The sequence below is a fragment of the Meleagris gallopavo genome, chromosome Z (genome assembly GCF_905368555.1).
Source record: "Meleagris gallopavo chromosome Z, MGAL_WU_HG_1.1, whole genome shotgun sequence".
Lineage (NCBI taxonomy): Eukaryota > Metazoa > Chordata > Aves > Galliformes > Phasianidae > Meleagris > Meleagris gallopavo.
The window spans coordinates 8743402-8771395 of record NC_139435.1 but is presented as its reverse complement, the minus strand read 5'-3'; the positions used below and the strand labels follow the sequence as shown (position 1 = coordinate 8771395).

General features: G+C 45.7%; 1 protein-coding gene across 3 annotated transcripts; it reads left to right on the top strand.

Annotated features, from left to right (window-relative positions):
• Window positions 1–513: 513 nt before the first annotated feature.
• VCP (valosin containing protein) lies at window positions 514–25478 on the top strand. 3 transcript variants are annotated; one of them, XM_085213879.1, is made up of 17 exons: window positions 514–703; window positions 5157–5268; window positions 5636–5808; window positions 7907–8049; window positions 9548–9678; window positions 15199–15330; window positions 15746–15848; window positions 17659–17792; window positions 18027–18162; window positions 19155–19267; window positions 19889–20053; window positions 20159–20281; window positions 21308–21520; window positions 22724–23032; window positions 23954–24109; window positions 24471–24625; window positions 25027–25478. In XM_085213879.1, the coding sequence occupies exons 1-17, from the start codon at window positions 687–689 to the stop codon at window positions 25130–25132; spliced, it is 2421 nt and encodes an 806-aa protein (XP_085070005.1). In that variant the 5' UTR covers window positions 514–686; the 3' UTR covers window positions 25133–25478. The 3 variants fall into 3 exon arrangements, with proteins under 3 accessions (XP_085070005.1, XP_085070006.1, XP_085070007.1); XM_085213881.1 differs by lacking the exon at window positions 514–703 and adding an exon at window positions 1099–1117; XM_085213880.1 differs by lacking the exon at window positions 21308–21520.
• Window positions 25479–27994: the final 2516 nt, after the last annotated feature.

Below are 27994 nucleotides of genomic sequence, written 5' to 3'. Positions count from 1 at the left end.
GAGCCAAATTACAGAAGCTTTGGAAGGTGATGGGTTGCATGGAGGCAGGTGGTGTGCAGTGCCTTTCGAAGGGGTCACAACCCAGGGAGTTAAATCTTCCAGAGCCCGTGCGCGCTCATCGCACCAGTGATGCTCGTTGTCAGTCACCAGCTCCCGCCGTTCTAATTGGCTGCAGCGTTCCTACTTCGCGTCTCTCAGCTCAGGCGCTAGCCAATCGTGAGGTGAGGCTCCCGCCTGCATTTTCCTATTGGCAAATTTTTGCTATTGGCTGCCCGGCCCGCGTTGCCTGGTAGAGCAGCCACGGCAGAGGAGCGCCGCGATTGGCTAACCATTGTTGCGCTTGGCTCGTGACGATTGGGAGGTGAAAAGGAAAGGGGCGGGGCAAAGGACAGAGAGCGCTCTTTCTTTTTTTCTTCTCCTCCTTCTATCCGCTTTCTGATTGGCCGAGCCCCGCGCCGGGCGGAATTTACGATTGGTCAGCGCACGCTGTTGCTAGGCAGGTGAGGAGGCGCGGGGCGGGGCAGAGCTCCCCCTTCCGATGAGTCGGCTCTGAGGTTCAGTCAACGCGAAGCGCCCCGACCCGCCTCCGCCGCGAGCGCGCCCCGAGACCCGCGACCGCCACCGCCGCCGCCCGCTCTGAGGAGCCGCCGTCGCGCGCTTCCCCTCGCCCCTTTCCCCTCAGCGCCATGGCCTCGGGATCTGAGTAAGTGCAGGCTCCCGCCAGCAGGCCGCGGCCTAGGCCCGGCGCTCAGGCTTTGGGCCCTGCGCGGCCTTCCCGCCCGTTCCTCGCCTCGGCTCCGCGCGGCGCTGCCGGGCCGGGCCGTTCGGAGCGCGGCGAAGGCCCGGCTCCGGCTCCCGATCCCGCTGTGTCATGCAGGCCCCGAGCGGGCGGAGGCGGGGCCGGGGGAGGAGGGTGGGCCGCTCTTCGCGCTCCCGGCCGGGCGCGTGCCCGCAGGGGGCCCTCGGCGCCCCCTCCCGCCATTCGTGCCCGGGAAGTGTCGAGTCACGGCGGGGCGAGGCCGGGCCCTCTCGCCGTACCCTGGTGTCCCGCCCGGGCTGGGCCGCGGCCGGGCTTCGCTTTGTCTCGTAGGACCCGAAGGAAGCGGCGGAGCGGCCGGTGAGTGGGCAGAGCCGCGGCCCGGTCTCTCCCGCGAGCGCCGAGCCGCCTCCGGGCCGTGGCTGCGGGCTGGCGAGTGGGGTGAGGCGGACATGTTGTGTTGTGCCGGGCCGGCCCCGCAGCAGCTGGGGCAGTCCGCTCTATTTTCATCTCCTGTATCTTTGCCTCGCGCCGCTGTCGGTTCCAGGCTGAAGATCGTCTTTCACGCTTCTCAAAAATGAATTGGGCAATAACAGTCCCGCAGTTTCCATCCCACGTGCGCACACCACTGGGTTGGCTCTTGAGATGAGTAAAGACGGCACACGAACGTGATTTCCTAAATCAGGGAATACTTGAAGTGACTCCCTGGTATTGCCAGAGGCGCTTTCAGTCTCGTTAGCGTCTGTTGTTTGTGTTCTGATTTTCTTTTGCAACTCCTGAAATTTAGACCTGGCCCTGCTAAGTCAGTTCCTTGAAGGTGTGCCAAGAATTCAGCATCCATGGTAGAGCTTGTGATGAAGGTGATAGTCTAACAGACTTATTTTTTAGCTGAGTGAAAAAGACATATTTTTTTTTCCTTTTGCAAATTTTTCTCACCACATAGAAAGTTACTCAACTAGGGAACAGCTGCTTTTTAGCCACAGTTTTTAGTTCAGTGCTGTTGGCAACCATCTTGCTGAATTTAAACACTGCACAAGCTAACAGAGTGTGGTTTCTTTAGAGATTTTCATGTGCATACCTGTCTGGCTCATCTTCAGTGTGGCTTTGAACTCACTGCTTGGTCGTCCTGTACTGTTCCAGTCAGTGGCTGCAGTCATCTGAATTGTCATTCATTTGCTTTAATGGATAAAATGTTTTGTAGGCTTTTAATATCTACCTGAGGAAAGCAGCTCCATCTGTATCGTGGATCTTTGGGCTCAGGATGGTAAGAAGCTTCTGACAGGTTTGTCTCAGAAGGACTTTAATAAAAAAGCCCAGCAGCCTCCAGAAGGCATGATTGTTTTCACTTTCATTGCTGAAATTGGAGTCATGTTGAGTCAGTGACCTTTCACTTTATATTTACCACAGACTTAAAGGAATATCTTAGTTCCCTAGTTCATCAGGATTTCTTTAGATTTTAGTTATTTCTTTTCTTTAGAGGTTATTTTCAGAAGAATGGCTGATCAGTAAGTATTTTCTGCTTGCTTCGTGTTATCTGCCATAACTCACAGCCTTTGGGTGTTACTGTCTGCTGAACAAAGGTGCTCTGACACACAGAAAAATGTTAAAAGTGTGGAAATTTTTTAAAAGTCCTCCTCTACCTCTAAAAAAGGAGTGAGAGGGAAAATGAGTGAGGGAGTTGGCAATAGGGATGAGTAGGGGAGGTGATCTGAAGATGTTGCAGTTTCTCTCTGGCAGAAAACTCATAGAGGAGCATTAAAAGTTACTCAGGCTAGGTGTCTGTCTTGGCACTTCACTGGAGTTCACCAGCACACATAGGAAGGCTGGCAGAAGAGGATCACAATGCACGTCCTAGGTTTCCAGCTTAGTATTTCAGTTTGGGCTCTCCTTCTGAGGGGCATAATTTTGCTCCGTCTTTTCAGTTAATGCTTGAGAAGCCCCCAGGAGAGATAGAACAAAAATAAATAGTGATGGTGATATTCTAAGTTGTAACTGAAAGATAGGGCAACACTAGTCTGTCAGAGTTGGCATTTTCCTATGTAACTGTCATGTAATTTCCTAAAACCTTTATTTTTCTTTTTTTTTTTCTTCACAACAGTTAGGTTAGATAACTGAAACTGACCCCAGTCATTTAGATATGTGTATGCTGATTCCTCTAGATTTTTTTTTTTCTAATGCTTCCAAGTTTCTTCGATTGCTTTAAGTGCCATAACGTAATGATAGCATTGATTCAGCGCTTGCTTCTTACCTAGGAAACTGCAGATTCAGTTCTTCAGTACCAAAACTTTTTCCTCACATTCAGCAGAGCTAAATGTACCTCTTGCTGTGCTGTTCACTGCTGTGTACTGGAAAGTGTTTGCACTTTTTTCCCCCAGTTTTAATGCGGGTTTTGGTTTATTGAAAGTGTTGGTCAAAAACCTTTCACTTGCTGCCCAATTTCTCTTCCATTTTATCTTGTGTCCTGGCATGTATTTTAGGCTGCATCCCAAAGGATAGTTACTCAGTTTCAATGACAATTTATGCAGCCAAAATCTGGCAGTGGTTTCTTATCAAAAGGCCTTCGGATCCAGTCTCATGTATGGAGGAGTATGATTTGCATTCAAACTTGAACAGACTAAATAGAGGTATTGTTGCTGTCTGGTGTCCCCTAGTTCAAGATTTGCAGTGTACCTGCTGAAATAATTTCCTTTGCCCAGGTGCTTATGCTAAACAAAGTACTTTATTTCTGTTTGCTGTTTTAACTGCTGGCCTGGTGGCATATTGGTCCCAGTTTTCTTTTCTCTGTTAGGGTTGTTTTGTTTTTGTGTGTGTAAGTCCCAGCCCATTTAGGACTTTGCCGAGACTGCGTTTTCCCTTGAAGATGGCAGCTGTGGGCTTCTTCCTGCTTGTATCCAGCAGCCTTTCTTGTATCTCATTGGGTTTAGAGAGTCTGAAGCATTCTGCACAGTGATTGAAAGGGGGATATATTAATTTCTTACATGTTGCACATGAATGAAGAAAGGGAAAAAATCAACTTGCCCAGTGCTAGCCATCCTGGAAAGACATGTTGTACAACTCCTTGTTTTGTTCACTTAAAATAATGCGCCCTGTCATTTGCAACATGTTTCCTCTGCTACTGGGACTTTTGCAAAGCTTGAAGACCTTTTAGAAAACCACTGACTGCACTCTCTGGCTGCTGCTTGTCGTCCCTCTCTAAGTGTCAGGGAAAAGAGGTGGCTCCACACAGTTTGTCTTGGAAAAACTTCTGTCTTCAGTGTGTGGGGGGTAATGTCATGCTGTAGATGAGGTATGACAGACCTGTCTGATATGCTTCTCAAGATGCAGTAACATGTTAAGCACAGTTAATCCTGCAGCATGCTGCATTCATACTGAGTAGTGCTTGTTATTCTGCTTCCACTCAAAGTTTGACTTCTAGTTATTTTGTTCCTAAAGAGCTAAATGGAGCCAATGTGGTTGTCCGCAAAGAGCTGCCTGCTCTTTGCTGCTTGCAAAGACAGAGAAAAGCATTTTTATTATTTTTGTCAGAATCAAACTGAACTCTGCATCATTCTCTGTGACCTTAGATGTTGGCACATCTGAACTACTTAGAGAAAAGTAGTCAGATGTCTGTCAAGGGAAGTTACAACCATGTTGCTATTTTGACTGACGGAGGTACAAGTCCAGGAGCTCCTCAGGAATCAATTGGCTCCAAATTGTGCTTTTTTGGTGTTTTTTGTTTTGTTTTGTTTTTAAAGAAATTATATTAATCTACCTTTCTTTCATTTCCTTACTGTTTCTATTTGCCTTGACAAAGTCAAGTAAATTGTTTTCTGTCGTATTTCTTGTGGTGTAGTGTGCTAGAGCTTCAGAGACTTCTGTGAAGATATTACAGAAGGATTCTTAAAAACACCAAAACAACAAACAATTTTTAACGAGCTCTTGATAATTTCACTGACTTGCTAGCTTTAACTAATAAACCTTGACAGGCAGAACTCCTACCAGCTCTTCCTGTCAGAGTAACTGTGGCATTGTTCTTTAATTCCCCCATTTATCTGGAATCGGGCACCAAATGGACTTAAACTTTTGTTTCAGTGACAGTGGTTACATGTGATTGCAGATGAGTGAGTAATTCTTTTAGGGAAAACGCTGTCAGCAACATCTCAGTGACCACTTCTTTTCATAGATAACTTTATAGCCCTTTCCATTTGAGACTGACTTAATGTTTACTCCCAGGAAATGTTGTCGTTGAACACCTGAAACTGGTGCCTGGGAATGACATTCTCCTTTATTTTACAAAAAAGTATCGTTTCTAAAAGATATGGTGACAAAAATGTAGAAAAATGGAAACCAAAGCAAGGGGAATGTCTGCAAAGGGAGGAGTGTTATCACTTAAACTCAGTCCTTCTGTTTTCTTCTCCAGTTCTAAAGCAGATGACTTATCGACTGCTATTCTGAAGCAGAAGAACAGGCCCAATCGGTTAATTGTTGATGAAGCCATCAATGAAGACAACAGTGTTGTGTCACTGTCCCAGGTGTGTCATCTATTAACAAAAAAATTAATGTAAATAATACATAAGCAGCTGCTGTATATTAACTTGAAATTTAACTTTGCAGCATGAATTTAAGTGTTTTTATTAGAAACTGCAGCTGTTACAAGGGAGGGAGGTGGACTGTCTTGTTTTCTAGCACTCTTACATAATAAAAATAGATTTTGATCATGAACTTCTAAGATTCAGTTGAGTTTAAGCCCTTAGTCTGGCTTCTGGATTAGCTCTTGATGTATGCAATGAGATCCAGTGTCTTTGTGGCTTTAGTATGTCACTTCCAATACGTAATTCACCAAGATCAAGTGACTTGCATTCAAATGCTTGAAATCTCTAATGTTCTTACTGTTAACAGGCAAAAATGGATGAGTTGCAACTGTTCAGAGGAGACACTGTTCTCCTAAAAGGAAAGAAAAGGAGAGAAGCAGTCTGCATTGTTCTGTCAGATGATACCTGCTCAGATGAGAAGATTCGCATGAATAGGGTTGTTCGCAACAACCTGAGAGTGCGCCTGGGTGATGTGATCAGGTGGGGACTGGTTTGCTAATGTGTGCATATTCCTTAGTTGCCTACATAATTTGTGTACCATCTCTGAATTTAGAGACAAAGTTTGCAGGAATTTTTTTTAAATCTTTTAGAAGAGACCTCAGAAATTTTTCCAAGTGTGTGGCTTGCATCAGGAATCTCACTTCTGCATGTTTCTGGCTGTGTACATACTCAGATTAATACTGAAAATTGATTGTAAAGATTCTTGATGTCTATTAGTTCTTTCACAAACGTAGCTCCTGTAGTTAAATTGGGTAGTTCAATGATCCCAAATTCACTCTGTCAGATGAACTTGCAAATTCTGTTTTTTTTTTTTTTTACATCTATACCAATAACAATGGAAAGCGCCGAACAATATTGTAACCTATCTCACAGTATTTAGCTGAAGCACCCAGCTGCCTTGTGACATACAAGTGTTCAAATGTGCTGGGGACAGATATAAAAAACATGAAGCAGTGAAGATTAAAAGACCTCAGAATATGTTTATATTCAGAATGTCTAAATTTCAGTTTTTGTTCTGAAAGTAACTTTATAACTAGGAATTATTTAAAAGTGTTGCAGGAATAATTTTGTTGTGCAGCACTTGGACCAAGTTGTGAGATAACATTGTGTCAAGTACATCTTGGCTTATAGGAGCTGAGGAATACCACATGAGCCTGAGAAGTGTTAGTATGCAGGCTTAAATATGGGAAGGCGGCGGTTCCACTATTGAGGATCTTCCTAATTTGCAATCTCCTGCATGTTCTGGGAAAATTGGAGCCTGACACTGTACTTCCAGGGTGTTAGTTGGCATAACTTTTAAATGCAAACTGTTTCATACAAACTTTGTTGAGGAGAGAGGTGAAGCTGTATCAACTATTTCCCTAATAATAGAAAATTCAAATTTTAAACAGTACCCTGTTTGGAACAGGACAGTCCTTTGACACAATTTGTGTCAAGTAAAGGTGAATACTCATTTTAGATATGAGGTATCTTTTGAAGTCTTTCCTAGTGTAACAATTCAGCTTATGCTCTCACCTTTTCTGATGGGACTGTGTCTGTGATAGTTCTCAACCCTATAAATCACTTGTTAGCATTGTTGCAGCGGTCAGAGAGTTTTCACATTTGTTGCCCTCTAAGTTTTTGTTGCTGATATTTAATTACTTATTGTATAGCTTTCTGCAGATTAGCCTCTGTCAAAATCCAGATCCATGTGCTAAATGCTTCCTGCTTGTGATCCATAAACTGTTTTCCTTCTGGGGGGCAGTCTGGTTTGTCCTCTACTCTTTTGCTGTATCATCTTTGTAAAGCATATGTTGAAAGTATCTGTTAAGAGTCTGTAACAAAATAGTGCATGAAAAGTATTACAGTCAGTTGCAATTCTATGTAGGCTTTTCTTAAGCAGGCAAAGCCAGTTTGAGCTTTCTACTTTTCAGCTGCAGCTATCACTACAGCAGGCTTTTGGCCTACACACCTACACTATAAAATTATAGTTGCAGTGTTTATTTAAAATGGAGGAAAGGGCCTTAGGACTTCCACCCGAACTTCAGTTTCTGAGAAGTGGGCTGTCATATGGATACCTGGCTGCAAGCTGATTACCACTGATTGGTACTTTGAGAATCTTTGCTGTGTATCAGGGTTATTGGCAGCAGGCTCTGATTCCTTGTGTAAGTTACAAGAGAGAGATGAAAGAGAAAAGGTACGCGCAGCTCCATTTTCCATACAGTTGGTTCAGCTGTAACTAGTTCCATATTGAAACAACAAATAGCTTGTAATTCCTGCAGGTAGTCTTTCTGCTCTAGTAATTTGTGAATTTTGAGTTAGTGAAGGACATCCTGCTGGAAGAACAGGAAGAAAGTAGGAAACTCCCCAGCAGGCTTGGATAAGGCTCAGAGGAATGAAGGTATGATGTGTAGACGAGCTGTCTAGGGTATTTAGTTTCTCAGCATTTAAATGTTCTTAGGAAGGTGAGAAGTTCAGCAAGGATTTGGATAGTCCTTTCTGGGAGTTGTACTGGCCTGAGAAGAAGTATCACTGCCTTTTCCAGACTTGGGTGTAAGTCCAATGTGATGTGGCTAACTGATGTTTTCTTCTGTTGCAGCATCCAGCCCTGCCCAGATGTGAAATATGGCAAACGTATCCACGTGCTGCCAATTGATGACACAGTAGAAGGAATCACAGGAAATCTCTTTGAGGTCTATCTCAAACCATACTTCCTGGAAGCATACAGACCCATCAGGAAAGGTAACAGCACTTGTTATTGAAGTCCTGATTATGTGCTGTAGTCCTGAGACTCAGTGAAGAGAATTTCTATGGATTTGCACAGATCTCTATTATATATAAAGACTGGCATCTTTAGAGTGAGATTTTTACTGATACTGATAATTGTTGTTTTTTTTTTTGCTATCCTGAGTGTGAGTATGTTAAAAAAAAAAAAAAATAGCTCAGGTAGAACTTAGGAGAAAATCTTCTTAAACTAAGTTGCTACAACTTGAGAGGATTGGGTCTTTGCTTCTGTATTAAGCAATTGGTTGGATATACCAGGTGACACCCTAATTAAATTCACTTCTTCAAAATAACTTAATTAATAACTGAGGGAGTGCTTAGAAAACCAGTTGCAGTTTTAGAGCTATGCTAGTAGCACATCTGCTGGAACAAGTAGATCCTAATAAAGTATAAGTGCAAGTTGAATAAAATTTCCCAGTTTCCGTGGCCCAATTTAGTCAGGAGTTGTATCTAATAATATGTATTATTCTGCTTCTAGAAACAAGCAGTTGTTGCAACTAGTAACAACTTACTAAGATAAATTCAAAGTAATTTTTTATTATGTTAGAGATTTTTGTCCCTGTCCTCATTGCTTCTGGATAGAATTTCTTCTTTGTACCAGTAGGCTGTAATAGGACATTCAAGGCTTATCTTTGCATGTCTTTGTGTGGGCTGGAATGGCCACTCCAGAAAGTTACCTGGTTGGAGCAGTAGTAGCAAAAGCAATGTACAGATAGTGGCTGGAGTGAATTTCTTTAGTGAAGTGGTCTGCAGTTGCTGTTCTCGAACATAAGGCACTGGGAGTCAAAGTGGGGCAGTTGGGGAGCTGTATAAAGAAACCACCTTTTTGGGATCGAGTCTCATGTTGCTCTGCATATTTCTTGAAAACCTTTGGTTGTTCAGGCTGGCACACCATTTCAGTCTGCCCTTGGTTTCTCCTGTCTCATGAATTTTCACTTGCAGTTGCTCTGTCTACTGTCCTTTTGGCTATACGCTGCAAGCAGGCAGCTAATTTGTAAATTGATAGCTAGTTTCTAAAGGCGAAGAGAAAAACATTAACATCTTTCTTTTGGACCCTATTATTAGCCTCCTTGCTTATTTTTTTTCTAAACAAAATTTAAAGGGCTTTTTCTTTTCTGGTAAACAAAAAGCGTTCTAAAAAAGCTAAATTGAAACTGAATGGAAAATAAATATGATAATTGTGTTTGATTGGTTGGCATTTAGTTGGAGCATTCTTTTCTGTTGTTTTCTGTTTGTTTCTGCATGAAATTTGAGAAAATTAAACTCCTGCAGATCTGAATGATGTCCTGATAGTCACAGTATATGCAGCGCTTAAGTCTGAAATGCAGAGCAGTATGAAAAATGGTAGTGGCATATATAATCTATTTCCTTGTCCTCTGAGGCTGCTGGATAATACAGGGATGGACATTTTGCAGATGTCAGTTGCAACAGGGTACTGAATTGTGGGTTTTCACAGGTGACATTTTCTTGGTGCGTGGTGGGATGCGTGCAGTGGAGTTCAAAGTGGTGGAGACAGATCCAAGCCCTTACTGCATAGTGGCTCCGGACACAGTGATCCATTGCGAAGGAGAGCCCATCAAACGAGAGGTGAGCAGAATACTACCACACAGTTCTTGTCTGACTCCGGTCTGTCCTGTGAAATCTCTTTCTGTGACAGTGCTTTCAGCTCTGGGAATGGCATTTTGTGTATTGAATGTATCATAGAATTACTCAGGTTGGAAGGGACCTCAAGGATCATCAAGTCCAACTGCAGCCTAACAATAGTACCCTAACTCTAACAACCCTCTGCTAAATCATATCTCTGAGAACCACATCCAAACAGCTCTTAAACACATCCAGGGACAGTGACTCTACCAGCTCCCTGGGGAGCCTATTCCAATGTTTAGCCACCCTTTCTGTAAAGAAGTGTTTCCTAACGTCCAACCTAAATTTACCTTGGTGCAACTTGAGGCCGTTTCCCCTCGTCTTGTCACCTGTCACCAGTGAGAAGAGACCTACCCCACTCTCACTGTAAGCACCTTTCAGGTACTGGAAGAGAGCAATAAGGTCTCCCTTCAGCCGCCTCTTCCCCAGACTAAACAGCCCCAGCTCCCTCAGCCTCTCCTCACAGGGTTGATTTTCCAAGCCCTTCACTAGCCTCGTTGCCCTTCTCTGGACCTGCTCCAGTACCTCCACGTCCTTTCTGTACAGAGGTGCCCAAAACTGAACACAGTACTCGAGGTGAGGCCTCACCAATGCCAAGTACAGGGGCAGGATGACTTCCCTCGTCCTGCTCACCACCGTTCCTGATACAAGCCAGGATGCCATTGGCTTTCTTGGCCACCAGGGCACACTGCTGGCTCATGTTCAGCCGACTGTCCATCAGAACACCAAGGTCCCTTTCCATCAGGCACCTTTCCAGCCACATCTCCTCAAGCCTGTAGGGTTGCCTGGGGTTGTTGTGACCAAAATGCAGGACCCGACACTTGGCCCTGTTGAAACTCATGCCGTTAAACTTGGCCCATCAATCCAGTCTGTCCAGGTCCCTCTGCAGTGCCCTTCTCCCCTCTGGCAGATCAACGCTCCCTCCCAGCTTGGTGTCGTCTGCAAACTTACTGAGGGTGGGTGCACTCAATCCCCTCATCAAGATCATCAATGAAGATGTTAAACAGAAGCGGCCCCAGTACTGAGCCTTGGGGGACACCGCTCGTGACCGGCCGCCAACTTGATCCAACACATTGACCACGACTCTTTGGGCCCAGCCATCCAGCCAGTGCTTCACCCAGCAGGGCGTACAGCCATTCAGACCATGGGCAGCCAGCTTCTCCACGAGAATGTTATGGGGGACAGTGTCAAAGGCCTTACTGAAGTCCAGGTAGACCACATCGACAGCCTGACCCTCATCCACTAAGCGGGTCACTTTGTCATAGAATGAAATCAGGTTTGTCAGACAGGATCTACCATTCGTAAACCCGTGCTGACTGGGCCTGATCCCCTGGCTGACCTTTAATTGGTCCGTGATGGTTCCCGAGATTATTCGTTCCATAACCTTCCCGGGCACCGAGGTGAGACTGATAGGCCTGTAGCTACCAGGATTATCTTTCCGGCCCTTTTTGAAGATGGGCGTCACATTCCGGGACATCCCCGGTTAGCCAGGACTGCTGAAAAATGATGGACAGTGGCTTGGCAATCACATCTGCCAACTCCCTCAGCACTCCAGGGTGCAGTCCATCTGGTCCCATGGACTTGTAAGCATCCAGCTTTCGCAGCAGGTCCAAAACTATCTTGTCATGGATCATGAAGGGCTTATTCTGTTCCCATCCCTACCCACCAGCGCAGGGGGGTGTGTTCCCAGGGAGTAACAAGTCTTACTATTAAAGACTGAGGCAAAGAAGGCATTAAGTACCTCAGCCTCATCCCTGTCCTTGGTGACCAGGTTGCCCTCGACATCCAACAAGGGATGGAGATTCTCCCTAGCCTTCCTTTTGCTCTTAATGTGTTTATAAAAGCATTTACTGTTTTCCTATACCTTAGTGGCCAAGCTCAGTTCTAACTGCGCTTTGGCTTTTCTAATTTTCTCCCTGCACAGCTTCACTACATACCTGTAATCCTCATAAGTAGCTTGCCCACTCTTCCAGAGACCACAAACTTTCCTTTTGTTCTTGAGTTCCAGCCAAAGGTCTCTGTTCAGCCAGCCCAGCCTCCTTGCCCGTCGGCTCGTCTTCCGTGACATGGGGATGGTCAGGTTCTGCACCTTTAAAACAATTTCCTTAAAATATTCCCAGCCTTCCTGGGCTCCCACGCTCTCCAAAACTACCTCCCAAGGGACCCTCTCAACCATGGTCCTAAAGAGGTTGAAGCCCGCCCTCCGGAAGTCCAAGGTGGCAGTTCTGCTGACTCCCCTTTGTGGTTCAACAAGGATAGAGAAGTCTAGCATCTCATGATCACTTTGCCCCAGACAGCCTCCAACCTTTACATCCCCCACCACACCTTTTCTGTTAACAAACAGCAGGTCCATGATATTGCTTCCCCTCGTCAGCTCCCTCACCAGCTGTGTCAGGAAGTTATCTCCCACACACTTTAGGAACCTCCGGGACTGTTCTCTGTCAGCTGCATTATAGTTCCAGCGGATGTCTGGGAAGTTGAAGTCCCCCACCAGAACAAGGGGGAGTGACCTGGAGACCTCACCCAACTGTCCACCTCTTCATCCTGAGTGGGTGGCCTGTAGCAGACTCCCACAATAACGTCAGTCTTGTTGGCCTTTGCTTTTATTCCGATCCATATGCTCTCAACCCTACATCAACATTATTAATTTCCACACATTCATAGTCTTTTTGAACATAGAGAGCTACACCACCGCCTTTCCTACCCGGCCTGTCTCTTTTGAAAGGCCAGTAGCCCTCCTTCACTGCGCTCCAGCTGTGGGAGTTGTTCCACCACGTTTCCGTGATGGCAACTATATCGTGACTTATCCTTAACCTGGGCTCCCGGGAGGCAGCATACCTCTCTGTGTAAAGGGTTTGGTCTACATATTGGCCCTTCTGCTCCCTTCAGCAGAGTCACCAGTAACAATGACCCATCGTTTTTTCCTAGTCGATGAAGTTTTAATGCCAGGTGAAGACTGGTCAGACTTGGGGAGCACCACCAACTGTGAAGAACCATCATCACCACCATTGTCCAGTTGACCCTGCACAGCACTGAACCTGTTTCGCAGGGTCAGCTGGGGGGGCTGGCGACTCACCAGGATGGTGTGCCTGCGTCACCAAGCATGGGCCTTATGCCACTGCCCTACTATCCCCCAATTCTTTGCTGTTGTTCCTGGGGGGTGGAGAGGATAGTGGTTCATTCACTGCAGCAGGAACACTGTCTGCATGTAGATTCCCCTCTGTCACCTGTTTGCAAGGCGGCAGGGTGTGACTTACTTCGTGCAGAGCCTCATCTGGCTGCTGAGATCTAGGGGCTGGTAGGGTTTGGTCCCAGCATTCAATCTCCCTCTCACATTCCTTAATGCTCCTCAGTCTCTCCACCTCATCCTGCAGGTTGGCCACAAGGCTGAGTAAGTAGTTTACCTGGTCACATCGTACACAATCGCTGCGTCCCTCACCTAGCACTGCAAAGGCCTGTAGTGCCAGGCTCTGGCACTCATTACAGCCAGAGGACTGCACACCAGCATCTTGGTTTGGGATCTCAGTCTGAGTACCCTCATTGTTCTTGGTAGCAGCCTTCCTTTTGTACGTGTGCGGGGCCTCAGTCTGGTTCTCCACAGTCTTCTTGGCTGCCGCTTTCCTTCTGTGAGAGCATGGGACCTCTCTCTGGGTCACCTCATTATTTCTGGCAGCAGCCTTCCACCGGGGTGCAGCCATGGCTAAGCAGAATACTTACCAGCACTATACAGGTAGCCATGCAAATCACACACCTGACCCTTCCTATTTGTCTCTGCTTCCTGTTTGCCCCTCCTCGAGGCTGTTTCAAGGCACGGGGGCATGAATGCAGTGCTGTTACGCAGGCAACGCTCATGCGCTGCGTCAGCCGCTCTCACGAGAGCTGCTAGGCTGCTTCTTTGGCTCCGGGGTTCCCTGAGTGAAGGAACCATCTGAAATCCCCTTGAGCCCGCGGTTGGTCGCTGCTGGTCCATCCAGGACGGCTCCAAGGCAGCTAAGATCGGTTATCAGAGGCGATCAATGTAATGCTGGAAGCTCTGTTTCCAGGAGATGAGCTGCTGCTGGCAGTATTTAGAGAAATGTGCTTCCACTGTCCTTCCTCAGCTATTGAGATTACACTAATGTCTAGGCCATAATTTGGTAGCAGCTGGTTTTGCATCTGCTTCCAGGTATCTAGTGCTGGGCACTAGGTGGAATTTATGGACATTAAATGCAACATTTAATTCCGGAGTTCCCTTCATCCATAGCAGGAAGCTTAAACGTGTTGCTAAATTTTGTGCCGTGTGAGGAGAAAGCAATTTATTGCTTTTTGAGTGAGATAATTGAGATCTATAAACAGGTAGTTTTGTTTTAACTTTATTTCAAGCCCTTGAGATATCTAACCTGGGATATCCAAAGTTTAAGGCAGCCTGAGTGGCTGGTCCATCAGGAGTAGGCCACCTTACTTTTATAGAATAGGAAATCTCAGGAATAGGAGTAATTTGGCCATGACTGCTTTTAACTAGCTGCAAGTCAGATTGAGTGCTGTTTTCTGGTTAGCTTCCCTCTCTGTTTAACAGTTGTTGGACACTGAATGTCCTCTGTGGGGTCATTAGGTCACCACAGAGGCAGACAGGAGCAGGTTCAGCCAAGGCTACCAAAATAATGATGAGCTGGAGGTCAAAATAAATGAGATGGGGCTGGAAGAGTGGGCTTATGCAGCCTAGATTAGGAAAGGTGAAGCAGCAGGCCTACTGGCAAGGTGAAAAGGTGTAAGCAACCTGACTTTTCTGGGAGTTGTACTCAGGGACAGGATTAGGCAGTGGCACAAGCTGAGTCAAGAGAAGTTCCTGGAAGATAGTAGGAAAAAGCTTTCCCCAAAGCCTAGAGCAGAGCCTAAAGAGATCAGGAATCTCCATCTGTGGAGATCTTCAGCACTTGTCAGGGACAGTCTCGTATTGAAGTAGTGGTACAGGCATGGTGAGTGTTTGGCCTGAGTTCCATGTGATGTTTATTTATGATTTTAGTATGGCCTAGTGTTATAGTGTCCTTGTTTCAACTAGGACTGAGTTGATTTTCTTCATCGTGTCTGGTATGGTGCTCCATTTTGGCTCTAGGATAAAAACAGTGTTGATAGCATACTGATGTTAGTTGTTGCTGGGAACACTGTACAGAGCCAAGGACATTTCAGTTTTTTAGCTTCAGGCTGTTATCCAACAGGGTGGGTTCTCTGAGAACTCCCTGTGGAGTCCCGGGGACGGACCCTGTCTCGATGGGGCATCTCTGGGTTGCCTCCTGTGGCAGGCAATTGCCATTGAATGTTTGGATAGTCAAAGCTAAGAAACAAATGTGAAAGAGAGACTTGGAAATGAGATTCTCAAAACAACAAAGAAATGACACTGAGCAAAAGCCCAGACTCCTGGAACTGGGGAGGCATTGTCGAACTACTGTTTTCACTTAAGTGTTTAATACGTTTCCTTCCTGGTAGGATGAAGAAGAGTCATTGAATGAGGTGGGCTATGATGACATTGGTGGCTGCCGGAAGCAGCTGGCTCAGATCAAAGAGATGGTGGAACTTCCCCTCCGACATCCTGCTCTCTTCAAAGCCATAGGGGTGAAGGTAAGCACCTGGGTGCATCAGGTGGATGAGTGGTCTTGCTTTCGCTGATGGCTCATTATGTAGGAGGCTTAGGACTGTGCTGGACAGGAATAAGTAAGAGCAATAACTTGTGTGTTTTTTGTCCTCCTTTTTAATGCTGGTACTAGGGGAGAATTTCCTTACGTGTTTTACAGATTGAGGCACTGGCACTTGTAAAACAGAATGATGTTTTGAATAAGCACTGTCAGTTACTGGCTAGGTTTTTGTTTGTGCGTTATGCAAAGTAGTCAGGGTGTTGATGGTAGGATAGCAGCTGTTGCATGAGATTGCATCATCATTTCAGACTGACTTTGTCAAATGCTTGGAATTTCACTGTGAAGCTTCTTAGGCATTCTGATACCAATTTACCACCTAAATCCTTTTTCTCTTTTCCCAGCCTCCACGGGGAATCCTGCTATATGGTCCACCTGGCACTGGCAAAACACTGATTGCCCGAGCAGTGGCCAATGAAACTGGGGCTTTCTTCTTCCTGATTAATGGTAAGTTTTGGGTTCTGCTTTGGACCAAGATCTGCTGTGTAATCATTCATCCAGTTAATGGTAATGAATGGTTTAAATAAGGCTTATGTAGGCATGCTGTGTCCTTGACATCTGTCCTTACCTCTTTCAGGTGCCCCTCTGGGGATGCTTATAGGCCATTTGTGCAGAAGCATTTGTAGTGGCACTGTACTTAAGTGTAGTGGTTGAAATGCAGCTTTGTGTTACAGGAAATTGCAGTCTGTCTGAGTGTTCATTAATGTTGTAGGGGCACAGCTAGGAGTGAAGCAGTGAGATTATTCCATGTATATGGGTGTAAACACTTTTTTTTTTTTTGCCAGCATGTTTTATTCAGAAAAGAAGCTAGTCTGCATTGCTTTTTTCTTCTCTTCAAGTAAAGTACAAGACCTGTTTCACTTATCTTTAATTGGGAGGAACTTTTCCTGAAAGCTATAATGTGTACCTTGGAACTTAGCTACAAATGACAGAATCTCATGCTGATCATTATCACTTAACTGCAGTTGACATAGATAGATACTAGTTTATGTCCACTATGAAGACAGAATTCTGAATTTTCCTCAGTACTCTTCTCTCCCATTTTACAATCACTGAATGTTTGTACTTGAGAACTGCTGCTTTTCCTCTCTTCTATGATTTCAGTTAGACCCATGAAGGTGAAGGCAGCACAGCATAGCAGAGAGCAGCAGTATCTGCTTTTTATCTCAAGATGTCATAGAAGTGACCAGTGGTAGTGAATTAACTTGCTTTTTATTTGAAGATGTCAGAAGTAAATGGATGTCTCTACCCACGTCACCCTTGTCTTATACTTCCTACGTGTATGAAGGGTGTCACTGATAATAAGCTGATTTTCGTAGACTTGTGCTTCTGTTGCATCATAAAAATGACATTTGTTGTCAGAATTAGTGATGCATTCTCTGCTCATCCCAAAACTGAAGCAGCAGGCAGTAGGCAGAGTTGGTGTGAATTGATGAGTTACCTGAAGTGAAACAGTACCTGCCTGCACCAGTGGCTCTGCAGCTAGAGCACTTCAGTCAGCTAGCAGCTTTACACTTCTCAGGGTCAGGTTTCTTTTCCTTGGATCCTTCTGAAGAAGCATACTTTGTCTTCGTGATCACTCCCATCATCATGATGGAAAAAACTTAAACAAACTAGATTGTTAAGTGTTAGAGTTTAGCAATTGTAGGACGTCTCAGGGAATTGACGTGTTCATATTTTTTTTACGAATTAATGCTTTGGGGGGAGGTTGCCTGGGGCTTTTTTGTCTGTTTGCTTGTGGGTTGTTTTGTTGGTTTTTTTTTTGGTTGTGTATGTTTGGGGTTTTTTGTTCGTATTTGTTTGTTTTGATTTGGAGCTTATTTATAAGCTTGTACAGAGGTAAATGCTTACCTGTGTAATACAAGCTGAAGACAGTTTCAGTATCTTACAGCTTTTTCCTTCCCTACTCTGGTAATTCATTACCATATAATTTGATTGCTTTTCTCACAAGCTAGGACTGGCATTAACAGTGTGTGATGGCACATTACAGAGAAGCTCACCAAGTGTGAAATAGGGTAAGAAAAGAGGCAGCTAAAGGTAGCTCATTGACTAGTACTGCATTCTGTTAGAGTAAACTGAAAACACCAAACAATAGAAAGTAATTCCGCATGCTGTTCTTGCCTGTTCAGCTGCAAATCTAGTGAATTTGGTTGATAGTGTTTGCTTTGGCTTGAAATATAGATACTCCCATGTGAATGTTATACTGAAAAGATTCAGCTGCATGCCTTCTGGGTGCCACACTGCTGCTATTTTTCAGGTCCTGAGATCATGAGCAAGCTGGCTGGTGAGTCTGAGAGCAACCTGAGGAAAGCCTTTGAAGAAGCTGAAAAGAATGCACCTGCCATCATTTTCATTGATGAACTGGATGCCATTGCTCCGAAAAGAGAGAAGGTAAAAATAGCCTTTGGGAGCTTAAGATGTATCTGCCTTTTTGATAGCAACTGGCATGAGTCTCTGTGCTTTGAGTAAAGGATAAGGCAGCAGTTGGACCTGAGAGGAATTGTGTATCGTTGCACAACGTTTCTAAGCAGCTGTGGTTTTAGAGTCTGTCTGCTATAGTGCAGCACGAGTACCTGTGCTGTGCTGTGGAGTTTTAAGTCTGATCATTGCTTTCCATCTCCACAGACACATGGAGAGGTGGAGCGTCGCATAGTGTCTCAGCTATTGACTCTTATGGACGGACTGAAACAGAGAGCACATGTGATCGTTATGGCAGCTACCAACAGACCAAACAGCATTGACCCAGCACTCAGGCGATTTGGTAACTGGGTTATCATCTTTGTTTTTGTCTGTCAGATACTTTATTACAGACTGTGCTTCAGGTGCCTTGAAAAGATTGAGCAGAAATTTAATATTAAACATTTTCTGTGTTTGTTGATTGTGATTTGTCTCCAACTGCTTGTTTGAGGTTAACTTCTAGGGTTCTGGGCTTTGGTATAATTTTCTAGTCTTACTAGGTTGGAATTTATAGTAATAACAAAATACTTGAAATCTAGTGGTAGCCTTTCTTAGTTGAGGCTAGCTTGAAGGAGTAAATGGCTTCTTGAGAGGATGTTCATGTCTCAGGCTGCAGAATAATTTTCTGGCTTCTCTTAATTTTTATTGATGAGGAGTCAGGTAGTTTCCAAGATCTGGTTTCCAAAGCTCTGCGGTGTGAATGAATGTCTGGTGTATGAGCAGTGAAGTCTGTAACAGCAAGCCAGTTGAGTTTACAGGAGAAAATGGCATCTTCTGTAGAGGCATTACTGGAGACTAATGATAGGCATATGTACTTCAGTCAGTATTTCAGTAATATGTAGGCTTTCTGCCTCCCCACGTTAGGTTTTGGCATTTCACTGCTTGAGTGTTGCTATGATGAGTACTGTAAAAAGTTCAGAAAAGCTAAATTGTTCTCTCAAGTTCTTATGTTCAGGACACAGAGATAGGAGTAAACAAAAATGTCTTGTCATATCTTTGAGAAGCATCTTTTTCTGCAGATGAGGCCAGAAAAAAGTTACTAATCCAGTAACAATCTGTTTTTTGTAATCCTGAACTCTAGTTGATACAGTAGTCTCACTTTCCTTACACTGCTGAGACCTCTCCTTCTCTGATCTGACTCTGACTATGCTGATAGATGCTGATAGAGAAACTCAAAGCTCTGGCATTTTCTGAAATGATGGCTTGTCATCAGGTTGCTCAGTCGGAAGAAAACAGCCACTGCAGCTTCTATGGTTTGTAGAATCAGTAGCATAATGTATGTATTGTATTCCCCAGGTCGTTTTGACAGAGAGGTAGATATTGGTATCCCAGATGCAACTGGTCGCCTGGAGATCCTGCAGATCCACACAAAAAATATGAAACTGGCTGATGATGTGGATCTGGAACAGGTGAGTAGCATGATGTTGGGAAAGGTGAATGTTTATTGCGCAGTGTTTCATAGTGGAAAAGTTGTTACGGCTTTGACCAGCAAATGTTAGTTGCTCATTTAACACATCTTTAAACTGGGTGAATGTGTGATCTCTAAGCTTTCTTCTAATTAGTTTAACAGTGACCAAAATCCTCTCTTGTTCATTAAGAATGGCATTGCAGAGTGAAGCAGTCCTGTGTCAGTAGAATCTGCATGTGGTCTGCCACTGTCCTCTTGTGTTTGTTGTGGCATTCTCTTTAAAAATTAAGTAAGTTTAAAACAGCTCTCAGGGTTATGAGTGTTGTGGTGACTTGTCATTTTGTTCCTGTAATCCCTATCCTGAGTGAAGAGCTCCAGTCTTTGTGATTATCTTTCTGTGCACCTTCTGAATTCCAATTGCAACTTTGATCTCAAGTGAGACACAGAATAGTGTCTCTGCCTGTTAAATATGTGGTAGCACTTTTCCTGAAGACCAAGTGGAGCACTGACATTCCTGTGTTTCAGAATTTCACTGCGCCTCTGAATGAGTGACCAGAGCATGCCTTTCCTTGTGAATGCTTGCTTGTATCCCTATGAGTCATAGTCAGTGCTTTGCTTTCAGGTGGCAAATGAGACCCATGGACATGTTGGTGCTGACTTGGCTGCTCTTTGCTCAGAAGCTGCTCTTCAGGCTATCAGAAAGAAGATGGATCTCATAGACCTGGAAGATGAAACCATTGATGCTGAAGTTATGAATTCGCTGGCTGTGACCATGGATGACTTCAGGGTAATGAAGAACTGCCCCTTTTTCTTCTAGGTGCATTAGTTGCTTATCTGAGATGTTTTATCATGACGTGATACAGTTCAGTACTGCTGTTTCTTCTATTAACAGTGGGCTCTGAGCCAGAGCAACCCTTCTGCTCTTCGGGAGACTGTGGTGGAGGTGCCACAAGTTACCTGGGAAGATATTGGCGGTCTAGAAGATGTAAAGAGAGAACTCCAGGAGCTTGTACAGGTGAGGACTTCCAACAGATTTTTGCCCAGTCAATGTAAAAAGAATCTCAGTATTCTGTTTTGGGCTGTGAAATGCAGAGATTTTTAGAGTAATTGCTTGTAGTGGACTGAAAATACCCTAATATTCTGTGTTAGCGAGCTGAGGGAGAGGAAGGTTTTGGGAAACAGCTTTCTTGTCAGGCTTTCCTTAGTTGAGTCTGCAGTGACATCTTTAGTGAATCTTGTGCTATGTATAGAAACAGCAGTAGTTCTGCTTAAGTGGAAACCACTGCTGAGAGTTTTATCATATAGTGGCTTTATATGCCAGAAGGCGAATGAAAATTCTTGTGCACTGAGCCTTCAAAGAGCTTTTTGTCACTGCTGGCATAGGGACAGGTGAGAAGTAATAGTGAAGTATGCTATGAAGGGACATGAAAAGTCACAAATGCTCTGTGGAAACTTCTCGTGTCTGCATGAGTATAGCTGGGTTTTGATACATTCCTGCTTTCAGTTAGCACTGCAGAGACACCTTGTCTGAGTGTAAAAAACAACAACAACAACAAAAAAACCATTAGTTTTCAGTCTAATTTTCTGTGTTCAGTCATTGCCTAGATCTGACCTTGTTGCTAAGGATAAATGCTCACATTAGACACCTTGCCTGTCTCTGGAGGACAGAGTTGACTAGATTGGATAATGAGCTGTTTGTTCCCTTTTGCTTCTGCAGGGCAGAGCAAAGCTAGGTTTAAGTGTGCTGGAAAATTGCCCAAATTGTACTGTTGAGTCCTTAAGAGTAAACAGACTGTTCAGAGCAACTTTGCAGTTTAGCTGTGGTGCTTTTCAAACCAGTCCCCATTTTAAAAAACTCCAGTGGCCCTGAGCAGACAGAATCCTGCGTTTAATTCACTAGAAATCTCGGGGTGTTTTTTCTGTTGTTGTTGTTGTTGTTGTGTTTGTTTGTTTTGTTTTTTGGGGGTTTCTTTTTGGTAGGAACAAAGCACAGGCCTTTTGGGGCCCATTTTAAGGTTTTTCTGTTATTGTTCTAATTTAGTATCCTGTGGAGCACCCAGACAAGTTCCTCAAATTTGGCATGACTCCATCAAAAGGCGTTCTGTTTTATGGGCCACCTGGTTGTGGTAAAACACTTCTGGCCAAAGCCATTGCCAATGAATGCCAGGCAAACTTCATTTCCATCAAGGGGCCAGAATTGCTCACCATGTGGTTTGGAGAGTCGGAAGCCAATGTGCGCGAGATCTTTGACAAGGTGGGTGTTTATTCTGCATCCTGTACTGTATTTGTGCTTAGATATCCCAGCATATTGTCTCCACTGTGCTGTCTTAACTGGCTGGTTATTATTTGTGTATTTGGTGTTTCTCCAACTAGCAGCGTGAGCAGGCGCTGCTTTGCTGTTGTTGGGGATTTAATTCTCTTTGGGAAGCTAGATAAGTAAATGGATTTGTCCTTCTACAGTTGGTTTCTGTTACTACAGGATGACAAATGTCCCAGTGCCTTAGCAGTGAGGCAAGCATTAGGGTGACATAAACATCCCCTACATCTCTACTAATTTATTTTGAAACCTCACTATCTAATATCCGCTACAGATTTTCAAAGCATCCTACAGGTGCTTGTCCTTCAGTATGAAGGACATAGAAGGGAGTTTGACTCCTACTATCCAGTTCTCTGTAGATAGTGTCACCTTCTATGCCAGAAGGTACATGCCTTGTTTACCACAGGAGTCCTCTTACCAGGTCTGGAAAGCTGCTGAAAGAATTCAGTTGAAGGAAGAATGAGAGGAAAAAATTGTCATTTGGAAAAGAGCCTCAGATACCATTTGTCCAAAGCACAGAGACAACTTGGAAATTTGGTTTGCATATACTAGGACCTCATGTATATTAGTTCTGGACACATGCCAAGCACGGAGAATCCTTGATATCTGTAGCCCTGTGTGCTAGTGTTTGAACTCTCTTGTTGTGAAGGATTTTTTTCCTTATTTCTAATTGAAACTTTCTTTGCAGCAATTTGCACATATTCTCACTGCACACCTTGAAGAAGTATTTGGCTCCATTTTCTCTCTGACTTCTTGTTTGGTAGTTGAAGGCAGTAACTATGTCTCCCCCTTGCACACGGCATGTCCCAATACCTCAGTGGTTAAACAACAAAGTGGTATCCCCAGATCTTGAATGGAGAGTTCTTGCACAGGCAGTTACCTTCTAGCCATCAGAGCTACCACCCTTCTTTCTGTCTGGTTCACAGTGATCCCAGCTTTGGGGAAATTTATCTTGTCATCAGGAGAGTTTATGGAGGGCTTGTTTGCAGGAGACTTCTCGAAAGCAGCTCCTTCAAGCTCTCCTGGAGGTGACAATGTTCTGATGCTCTTCTGAACTGCTTTGATTCTAGGGGGAGGCTTAGTATCAAACCAGTGTGCTCTTTGCTTGATGGTGTTTAATCATTCCTGTTTGCTTTACAGGCCCGCCAAGCAGCCCCTTGTGTGCTCTTCTTTGATGAGCTGGACTCCATTGCAAAGGCTCGAGGTGGGAATATTGGAGATGGTGGTGGTGCTGCAGATCGTGTCATCAACCAGATCCTGACAGAGATGGATGGAATGTCCACCAAGAAGAACGTCTTCATCATTGGTGCTACCAACAGGCCAGACATCATTGACCCAGCTATCTTGCGCCCTGGGCGCCTGGATCAACTCATCTACATCCCCCTGCCCGATGAGAAGTCCCGGGTTGCTATTCTTAAGGCCAACCTGAGGAAATCACCAGTTGCTAAGGTAGGTGCTGTGTGTATCTGGTTTGATTTTGCTATGTGCTCCACGTATTCCCCATGAGCTGAGAGCAGAGAGAGGGTTGGTATCTGCTACACACTGTGTGGAACTGGGAAGCCTTCCATCCCTGAAGGATGGAAGTGAAGAGGTAGGGATAGGCTCGAGATCTAAAACTCTTTAGTATCAGTGCAGCTAGATAGCAGTGTGTAAGCACAGCAGGTCTTCATCACATAGTAGAGTTCTGCCCACGGTGCAGGAATGGGAAATGCCTGTTATGGCAAGATGGAAAGGATTCTTGTACTCTGAAAAAGTAAATGTAGAAAACGGGGGTGGGAAATGGAAATTGAAGAGGAGCCATTCCAGTTAATTGCTGAACTCTTTCATAGACAAGAGTTATATCCCTTGCCAGGGGAGCAGGCAATAATGAAACCGATAGCATTTATCAGAGAAAAGCTGATGCCAAGTGAGTGAACAAACTTCTTTAGGCCAAGCTTAGCTTTTTAAGTGCTGTTAGGAGGAAGTTCTGGTGCCACTGTGTCAGTTGAGGAGAGAAAGTTGTTCTTCTTTATCTCCCTCTGCCCCATCTCCATTTCCAGTCTGAAACTGTTCCATTGATATCAAATGCTAAGATCTGAGCAAATTATAGCTGAAATCCTCAAGTCAGCCTGCCTCTTCTTGAAAGTGAGCAGTGGGGAGACATTTGTAGCCATGTAGCAGGTTCTTTCTGGGTGTGGGGGGAAGCATGGCCTGCCCCAGTGTGTAGCATGCTTTTACCAGGAACGTGAGCCTTAACAGCTTATCTTTTTCATACTGACCAAAGTTAAGGTAGTGCCTTAAGGCACCTCTTTGTCATTTGAGAGTACAAGGTGTACATGTTTTTCTTGTGGGGTGGTTTTTTTGTGTGGTTTTTTTTTTTTTTTTTTCTAGGATGTTGACCTGGATTTCCTCGCAAAGATGACCAATGGCTTTTCGGGGGCTGACCTAACAGAAATTTGCCAGCGTGCCTGCAAACTGGCCATCCGAGAGTCTATTGAAAGTGAGATCAGGCGAGAACGTGAGAGGCAGACCAACCCTTCTGCCATGGTGAGTGGGACACTCTGAGCTTTCCCTACTTGTGAGATAGGCAGCCCACCTCTGCCTGTGGGTGAGGGATGATGAGTTTTTCTCAGTAATCCTCAGATGAGGACGAGTAGGCTGTAGGCTCTTGGCACAGAGTGCTGAGCTGGAGCACTTTGTTCTCTTCTTGTGGGAGGGTGAGGGCCTCCTATGGTGCCTCATCACTGGCATTGCTCAGCAGGCCCCTGCAGCAGTTGTGAGTCAGTCTGCTGCAGCATCCCCCTCTAGCCCCTGCCTCAGTGGGTAATTGATGCATCCTGACCCAGAAGGAGGTGTGGGCAGGAGTTGAGCTGCATGTGGCTCATCTCAGCTCTCTGTCCTGCTGCAGGAAGTGGAGGAGGACGACCCGGTTCCTGAGATACGCAGGGATCACTTTGAGGAGGCCATGCGCTTTGCTCGCCGCTCTGTCAGTGACAACGACATCAGGAAATACGAGATGTTTGCACAGACTCTACAGCAGAGCCGTGGCTTTGGCAGCTTCAGGTAACTGAGAAAGGTGGGGAGGGCAGTGTGACGTGGTTAGCCCCAGGAACAGAGTGCTGAGGGTAGTTTTGATGTACTCTGATAACAATCCCTCTTCCACTGCTTTTTCCCATTCTCCCCAGTGCATACAGCCAGCTGAGCATATGGTGGGTACAAACTGCGCTGCAGGTCAGTTGCAGCTGCTTTGTTAGTGCTCCTGAAGCCCATCAACCCTTTTTCCTTTAATACAAGCAACATCTGGCAGCGCTGTAAGCCTTTTTATGACCTGCCGTAAGACTTCACCACATTTCTTGCCCTTTTCCTTCTTGGCATCAGGGTGTTGATGTGGAGGGAGGGAATTGTGCTGATCTGTGAGGAGGCTTCTGAACTGCATCTCTTCTCTTCCACACTGCTGTGTGCAGGTTCCCATCAGGTAACCAGGGAGGCGCTGGGCCGAGCCAAGGCACAGGAGGTGGCAGCGGGGGCAATGTGTACAGTGAAGACAACGATGATGATCTCTATGGTTAACTCGCTGTCCTCAGTGGACCAAACTCCAAATCAGGCCACGTTGTACAGGGAAAATCCAACGTTAATGGACTCTTGGCTTCTTCATTCCTCAGTGAGAACAGTGTAGGTGCACGTCAGACTTTGTACAGGGGATGTTTTCTGCAAACACAAATCCAGACCGATGTTCAGTTGGGAAGCAGACAGTGAATTAACAAGGAAGGGATCTGTCTTAATTTCTGAGAAATTTCTGTTCTAGTTTATGTGGCAGAATCAGCTTTAGCAAAGGGTACAACGCTAGCCTGTATTAAAAAAAAAAAACCTACAAAAATAATAATTAAAAAAAAGAATAAAATCCCACAAAACTCTAGCCTCTAGGCTCTGGCAATTCCTTTGTGTAGTACTGCCGCAGCACTGGCAATACTGCCTTGTAAATCCCATGTCTCGCTTGCTATCTTGAGCACTTCTCAGCTGCCTCTCTTGTGTAGTGCAGCTAGTATTTGTGCGTTTTCCTGGAGTGCGTGTGGTTGCTCTTCGTTCTTATGTCTATTACCCCATGCTAATGGAAGAAATTGGTTGGGCAGTCTCTCTCCTGTCCCAGTAAGCACTGAGTTAAATGGCAGGTATCTGATGTTGCTTTTCCAGTGCTGGCTGTGAGCTGTTGGGTCTCTTGCTGCTTTGGCTCTTGTGCAGCAAAGGACTCCCTCAGGAACCCTCGTGTCATCAGCCCTGCTTGAAGATGGGCACAGAAGAGTTCCTGGGCTGTTCCTGGAGTTTACGATGCAGCATAACCCAAAAATGGTTAGGGAATGGGAGCTTCCTCTGATGATGTAGCAGCAGTTTTCATAAGGCTCTGCAAGGAGACTTCCCCCTTAGTGGAAACAATCCCTGTGTCCTTTTGGGCTTCTGCTGAAAGGTTTGGTTCTTTGCTATGAGCCTGCCTTTTGTTGTGATTCCATGCACAGTAGTCAGATTTTGATCCACTTCTTGTGCTTTTTTTCCCTTTCACATTCTGATCCTTGCTTTATTTTCTATTAACTGAAAAATGTGCTTCTGCTGTTATTATTTCACATGAGAGAAGTCTTCCCTGGGCTTGGCAGCTGGTTCCTGCTCTCTCTCTGTGCACACTTGCTCGTCTGTGGCTGGAGCCCACGGCTGTACCTTGTCTTTGCAAATCTGAAATCAGCACAGGCAGGGAGATGCATGCTCTTAGGTTGAACTGTCACAGCAATTTCCCGTGGCTAACTTGATTCTCCTTACCTAACTTGAATGTGCAGCTTTGGCCACCAAGTGGTAGGTAGGCATCTTTCACCAGCCATCTGCATTGTCCATCTTGGGGCTGCCTTCAGCAGTGTGTGGGATGTTACAAATGGGCATGGGGACTACCTGTTACACTCACCTGAAAGAGCAGTGCACCAGGCTGTATGTGACCCAGACACAATTGAAGAGTGCTTGGCGTTCTGACTGTCAGATTCACAGAGTAGCTGTGTGCTCAACTATTCAGGGCTAGCAGGAATGGGATGTTTGCAGAGATGAGTAAGTAGAGATTGTGTGCTGGAATGAGCAGTAGAGGTCCCCACAGGGTCGCTGGGGAGACTGCAGGGGGTTTTGGCCGGAAAGGCTGCCGCATTTAGAAGGACTCCATCAGATCACCTGGACTTAAAGGGAAGGAAATGTGGGGTGAGGGGAATCCCAATGTGGCAGAATGATGGGGCTATCCAGGAGAAAAGGGGGGCTTGGGAAAAATGCACCAAAATTGAGAGTGCTGCTTAAATAGCACAACCACCTGCTGCTGGCTGCAGGAGGAGGCCGTGGGAGCCCTGGGAGGTTGGGCAGCGCCTGCTCAGGTGGTCTGACCTAGTTCAGAGACCCATTCTAGCACTGTGCCTGTCTGCCCTTGCACCACCCGGATTCAATGCCATCAGGACAGCACTGCCAGCTCGTGGGGATGTGCTGCTGCTTGGGGAAGTTTGCTGTCTGCAATCCAGGGAAGGGTAAAAGGCTGCTTCACACAAGGAGCTCTCCTGGACTTATTAAAAGCCTTGCCCGGCTCTGGCACTGAGCAGATCTCCCCAGACGCTTTGGGAATGCCACCATGCACTGCTCAGCTTGGGCAGTATTGGTGGCAAATACAGCATTGGCAGTGCTGTGCACCCTGCAGCCTGGGGCAGGACGCAGGGGGTGGTGTGTGTCCCAGTTCCTTGGAACTCATTTCCCTGCCTCCTCTCCTAATTGCAAATACTGATTAAATCCACTGGAAGGGCTGGCACCCCTGGGAGCTCCTGGAGCAGTGGCTGGTGGCTGGTACTGGAGTAGCCCCCAGGTGAGCAGAGTCTGGGAGCTTGGCTGGGCTCTCCCGTGTTGCCATGGCCAGAGCTCCCTGGCGTGGCCCTAGAGTCATGTTCATCGCGCCCCAGCCCTACAGCTCGGCTCCACCAAGTCCGGGGTGATGGCAGGGAGGCCCCCAATGGCCAAAGCGCTGATTTGCAGGCTGGTTTGGCATCACCCCGCCGCCTGTGGGCTCACTGGGTCCCTGCTGCCAGCAGAGGGCAGGCGGTGGCCGTGCTCACTGCGGCTCCAGTCCCCGTATTCCCATCGTGTCCCTGGCGCAGTCTGCTCTGAAGCCACCAGGGATGGACCATGGCTGCTGCTGTCCCCAGGGATAAGCTGCGGGGTTACACGCAGTCCTGGAGGGGGACGGGAGGGAAGGATTGATGCAAAGCCTCGTTTCAAGCCCCTCTTAAAGCAGGTCGCTGTGGTCTTGGCCCTATCCAGGGTTGGAGATCTCAAAGAATGGACTTCCTTGGTGGGTTGACTACACTGATGGACAAACACATTTCCTGGCATCAGAGGGAATTTCCCTGGGCGCATCCTGTGCTGCTTTTC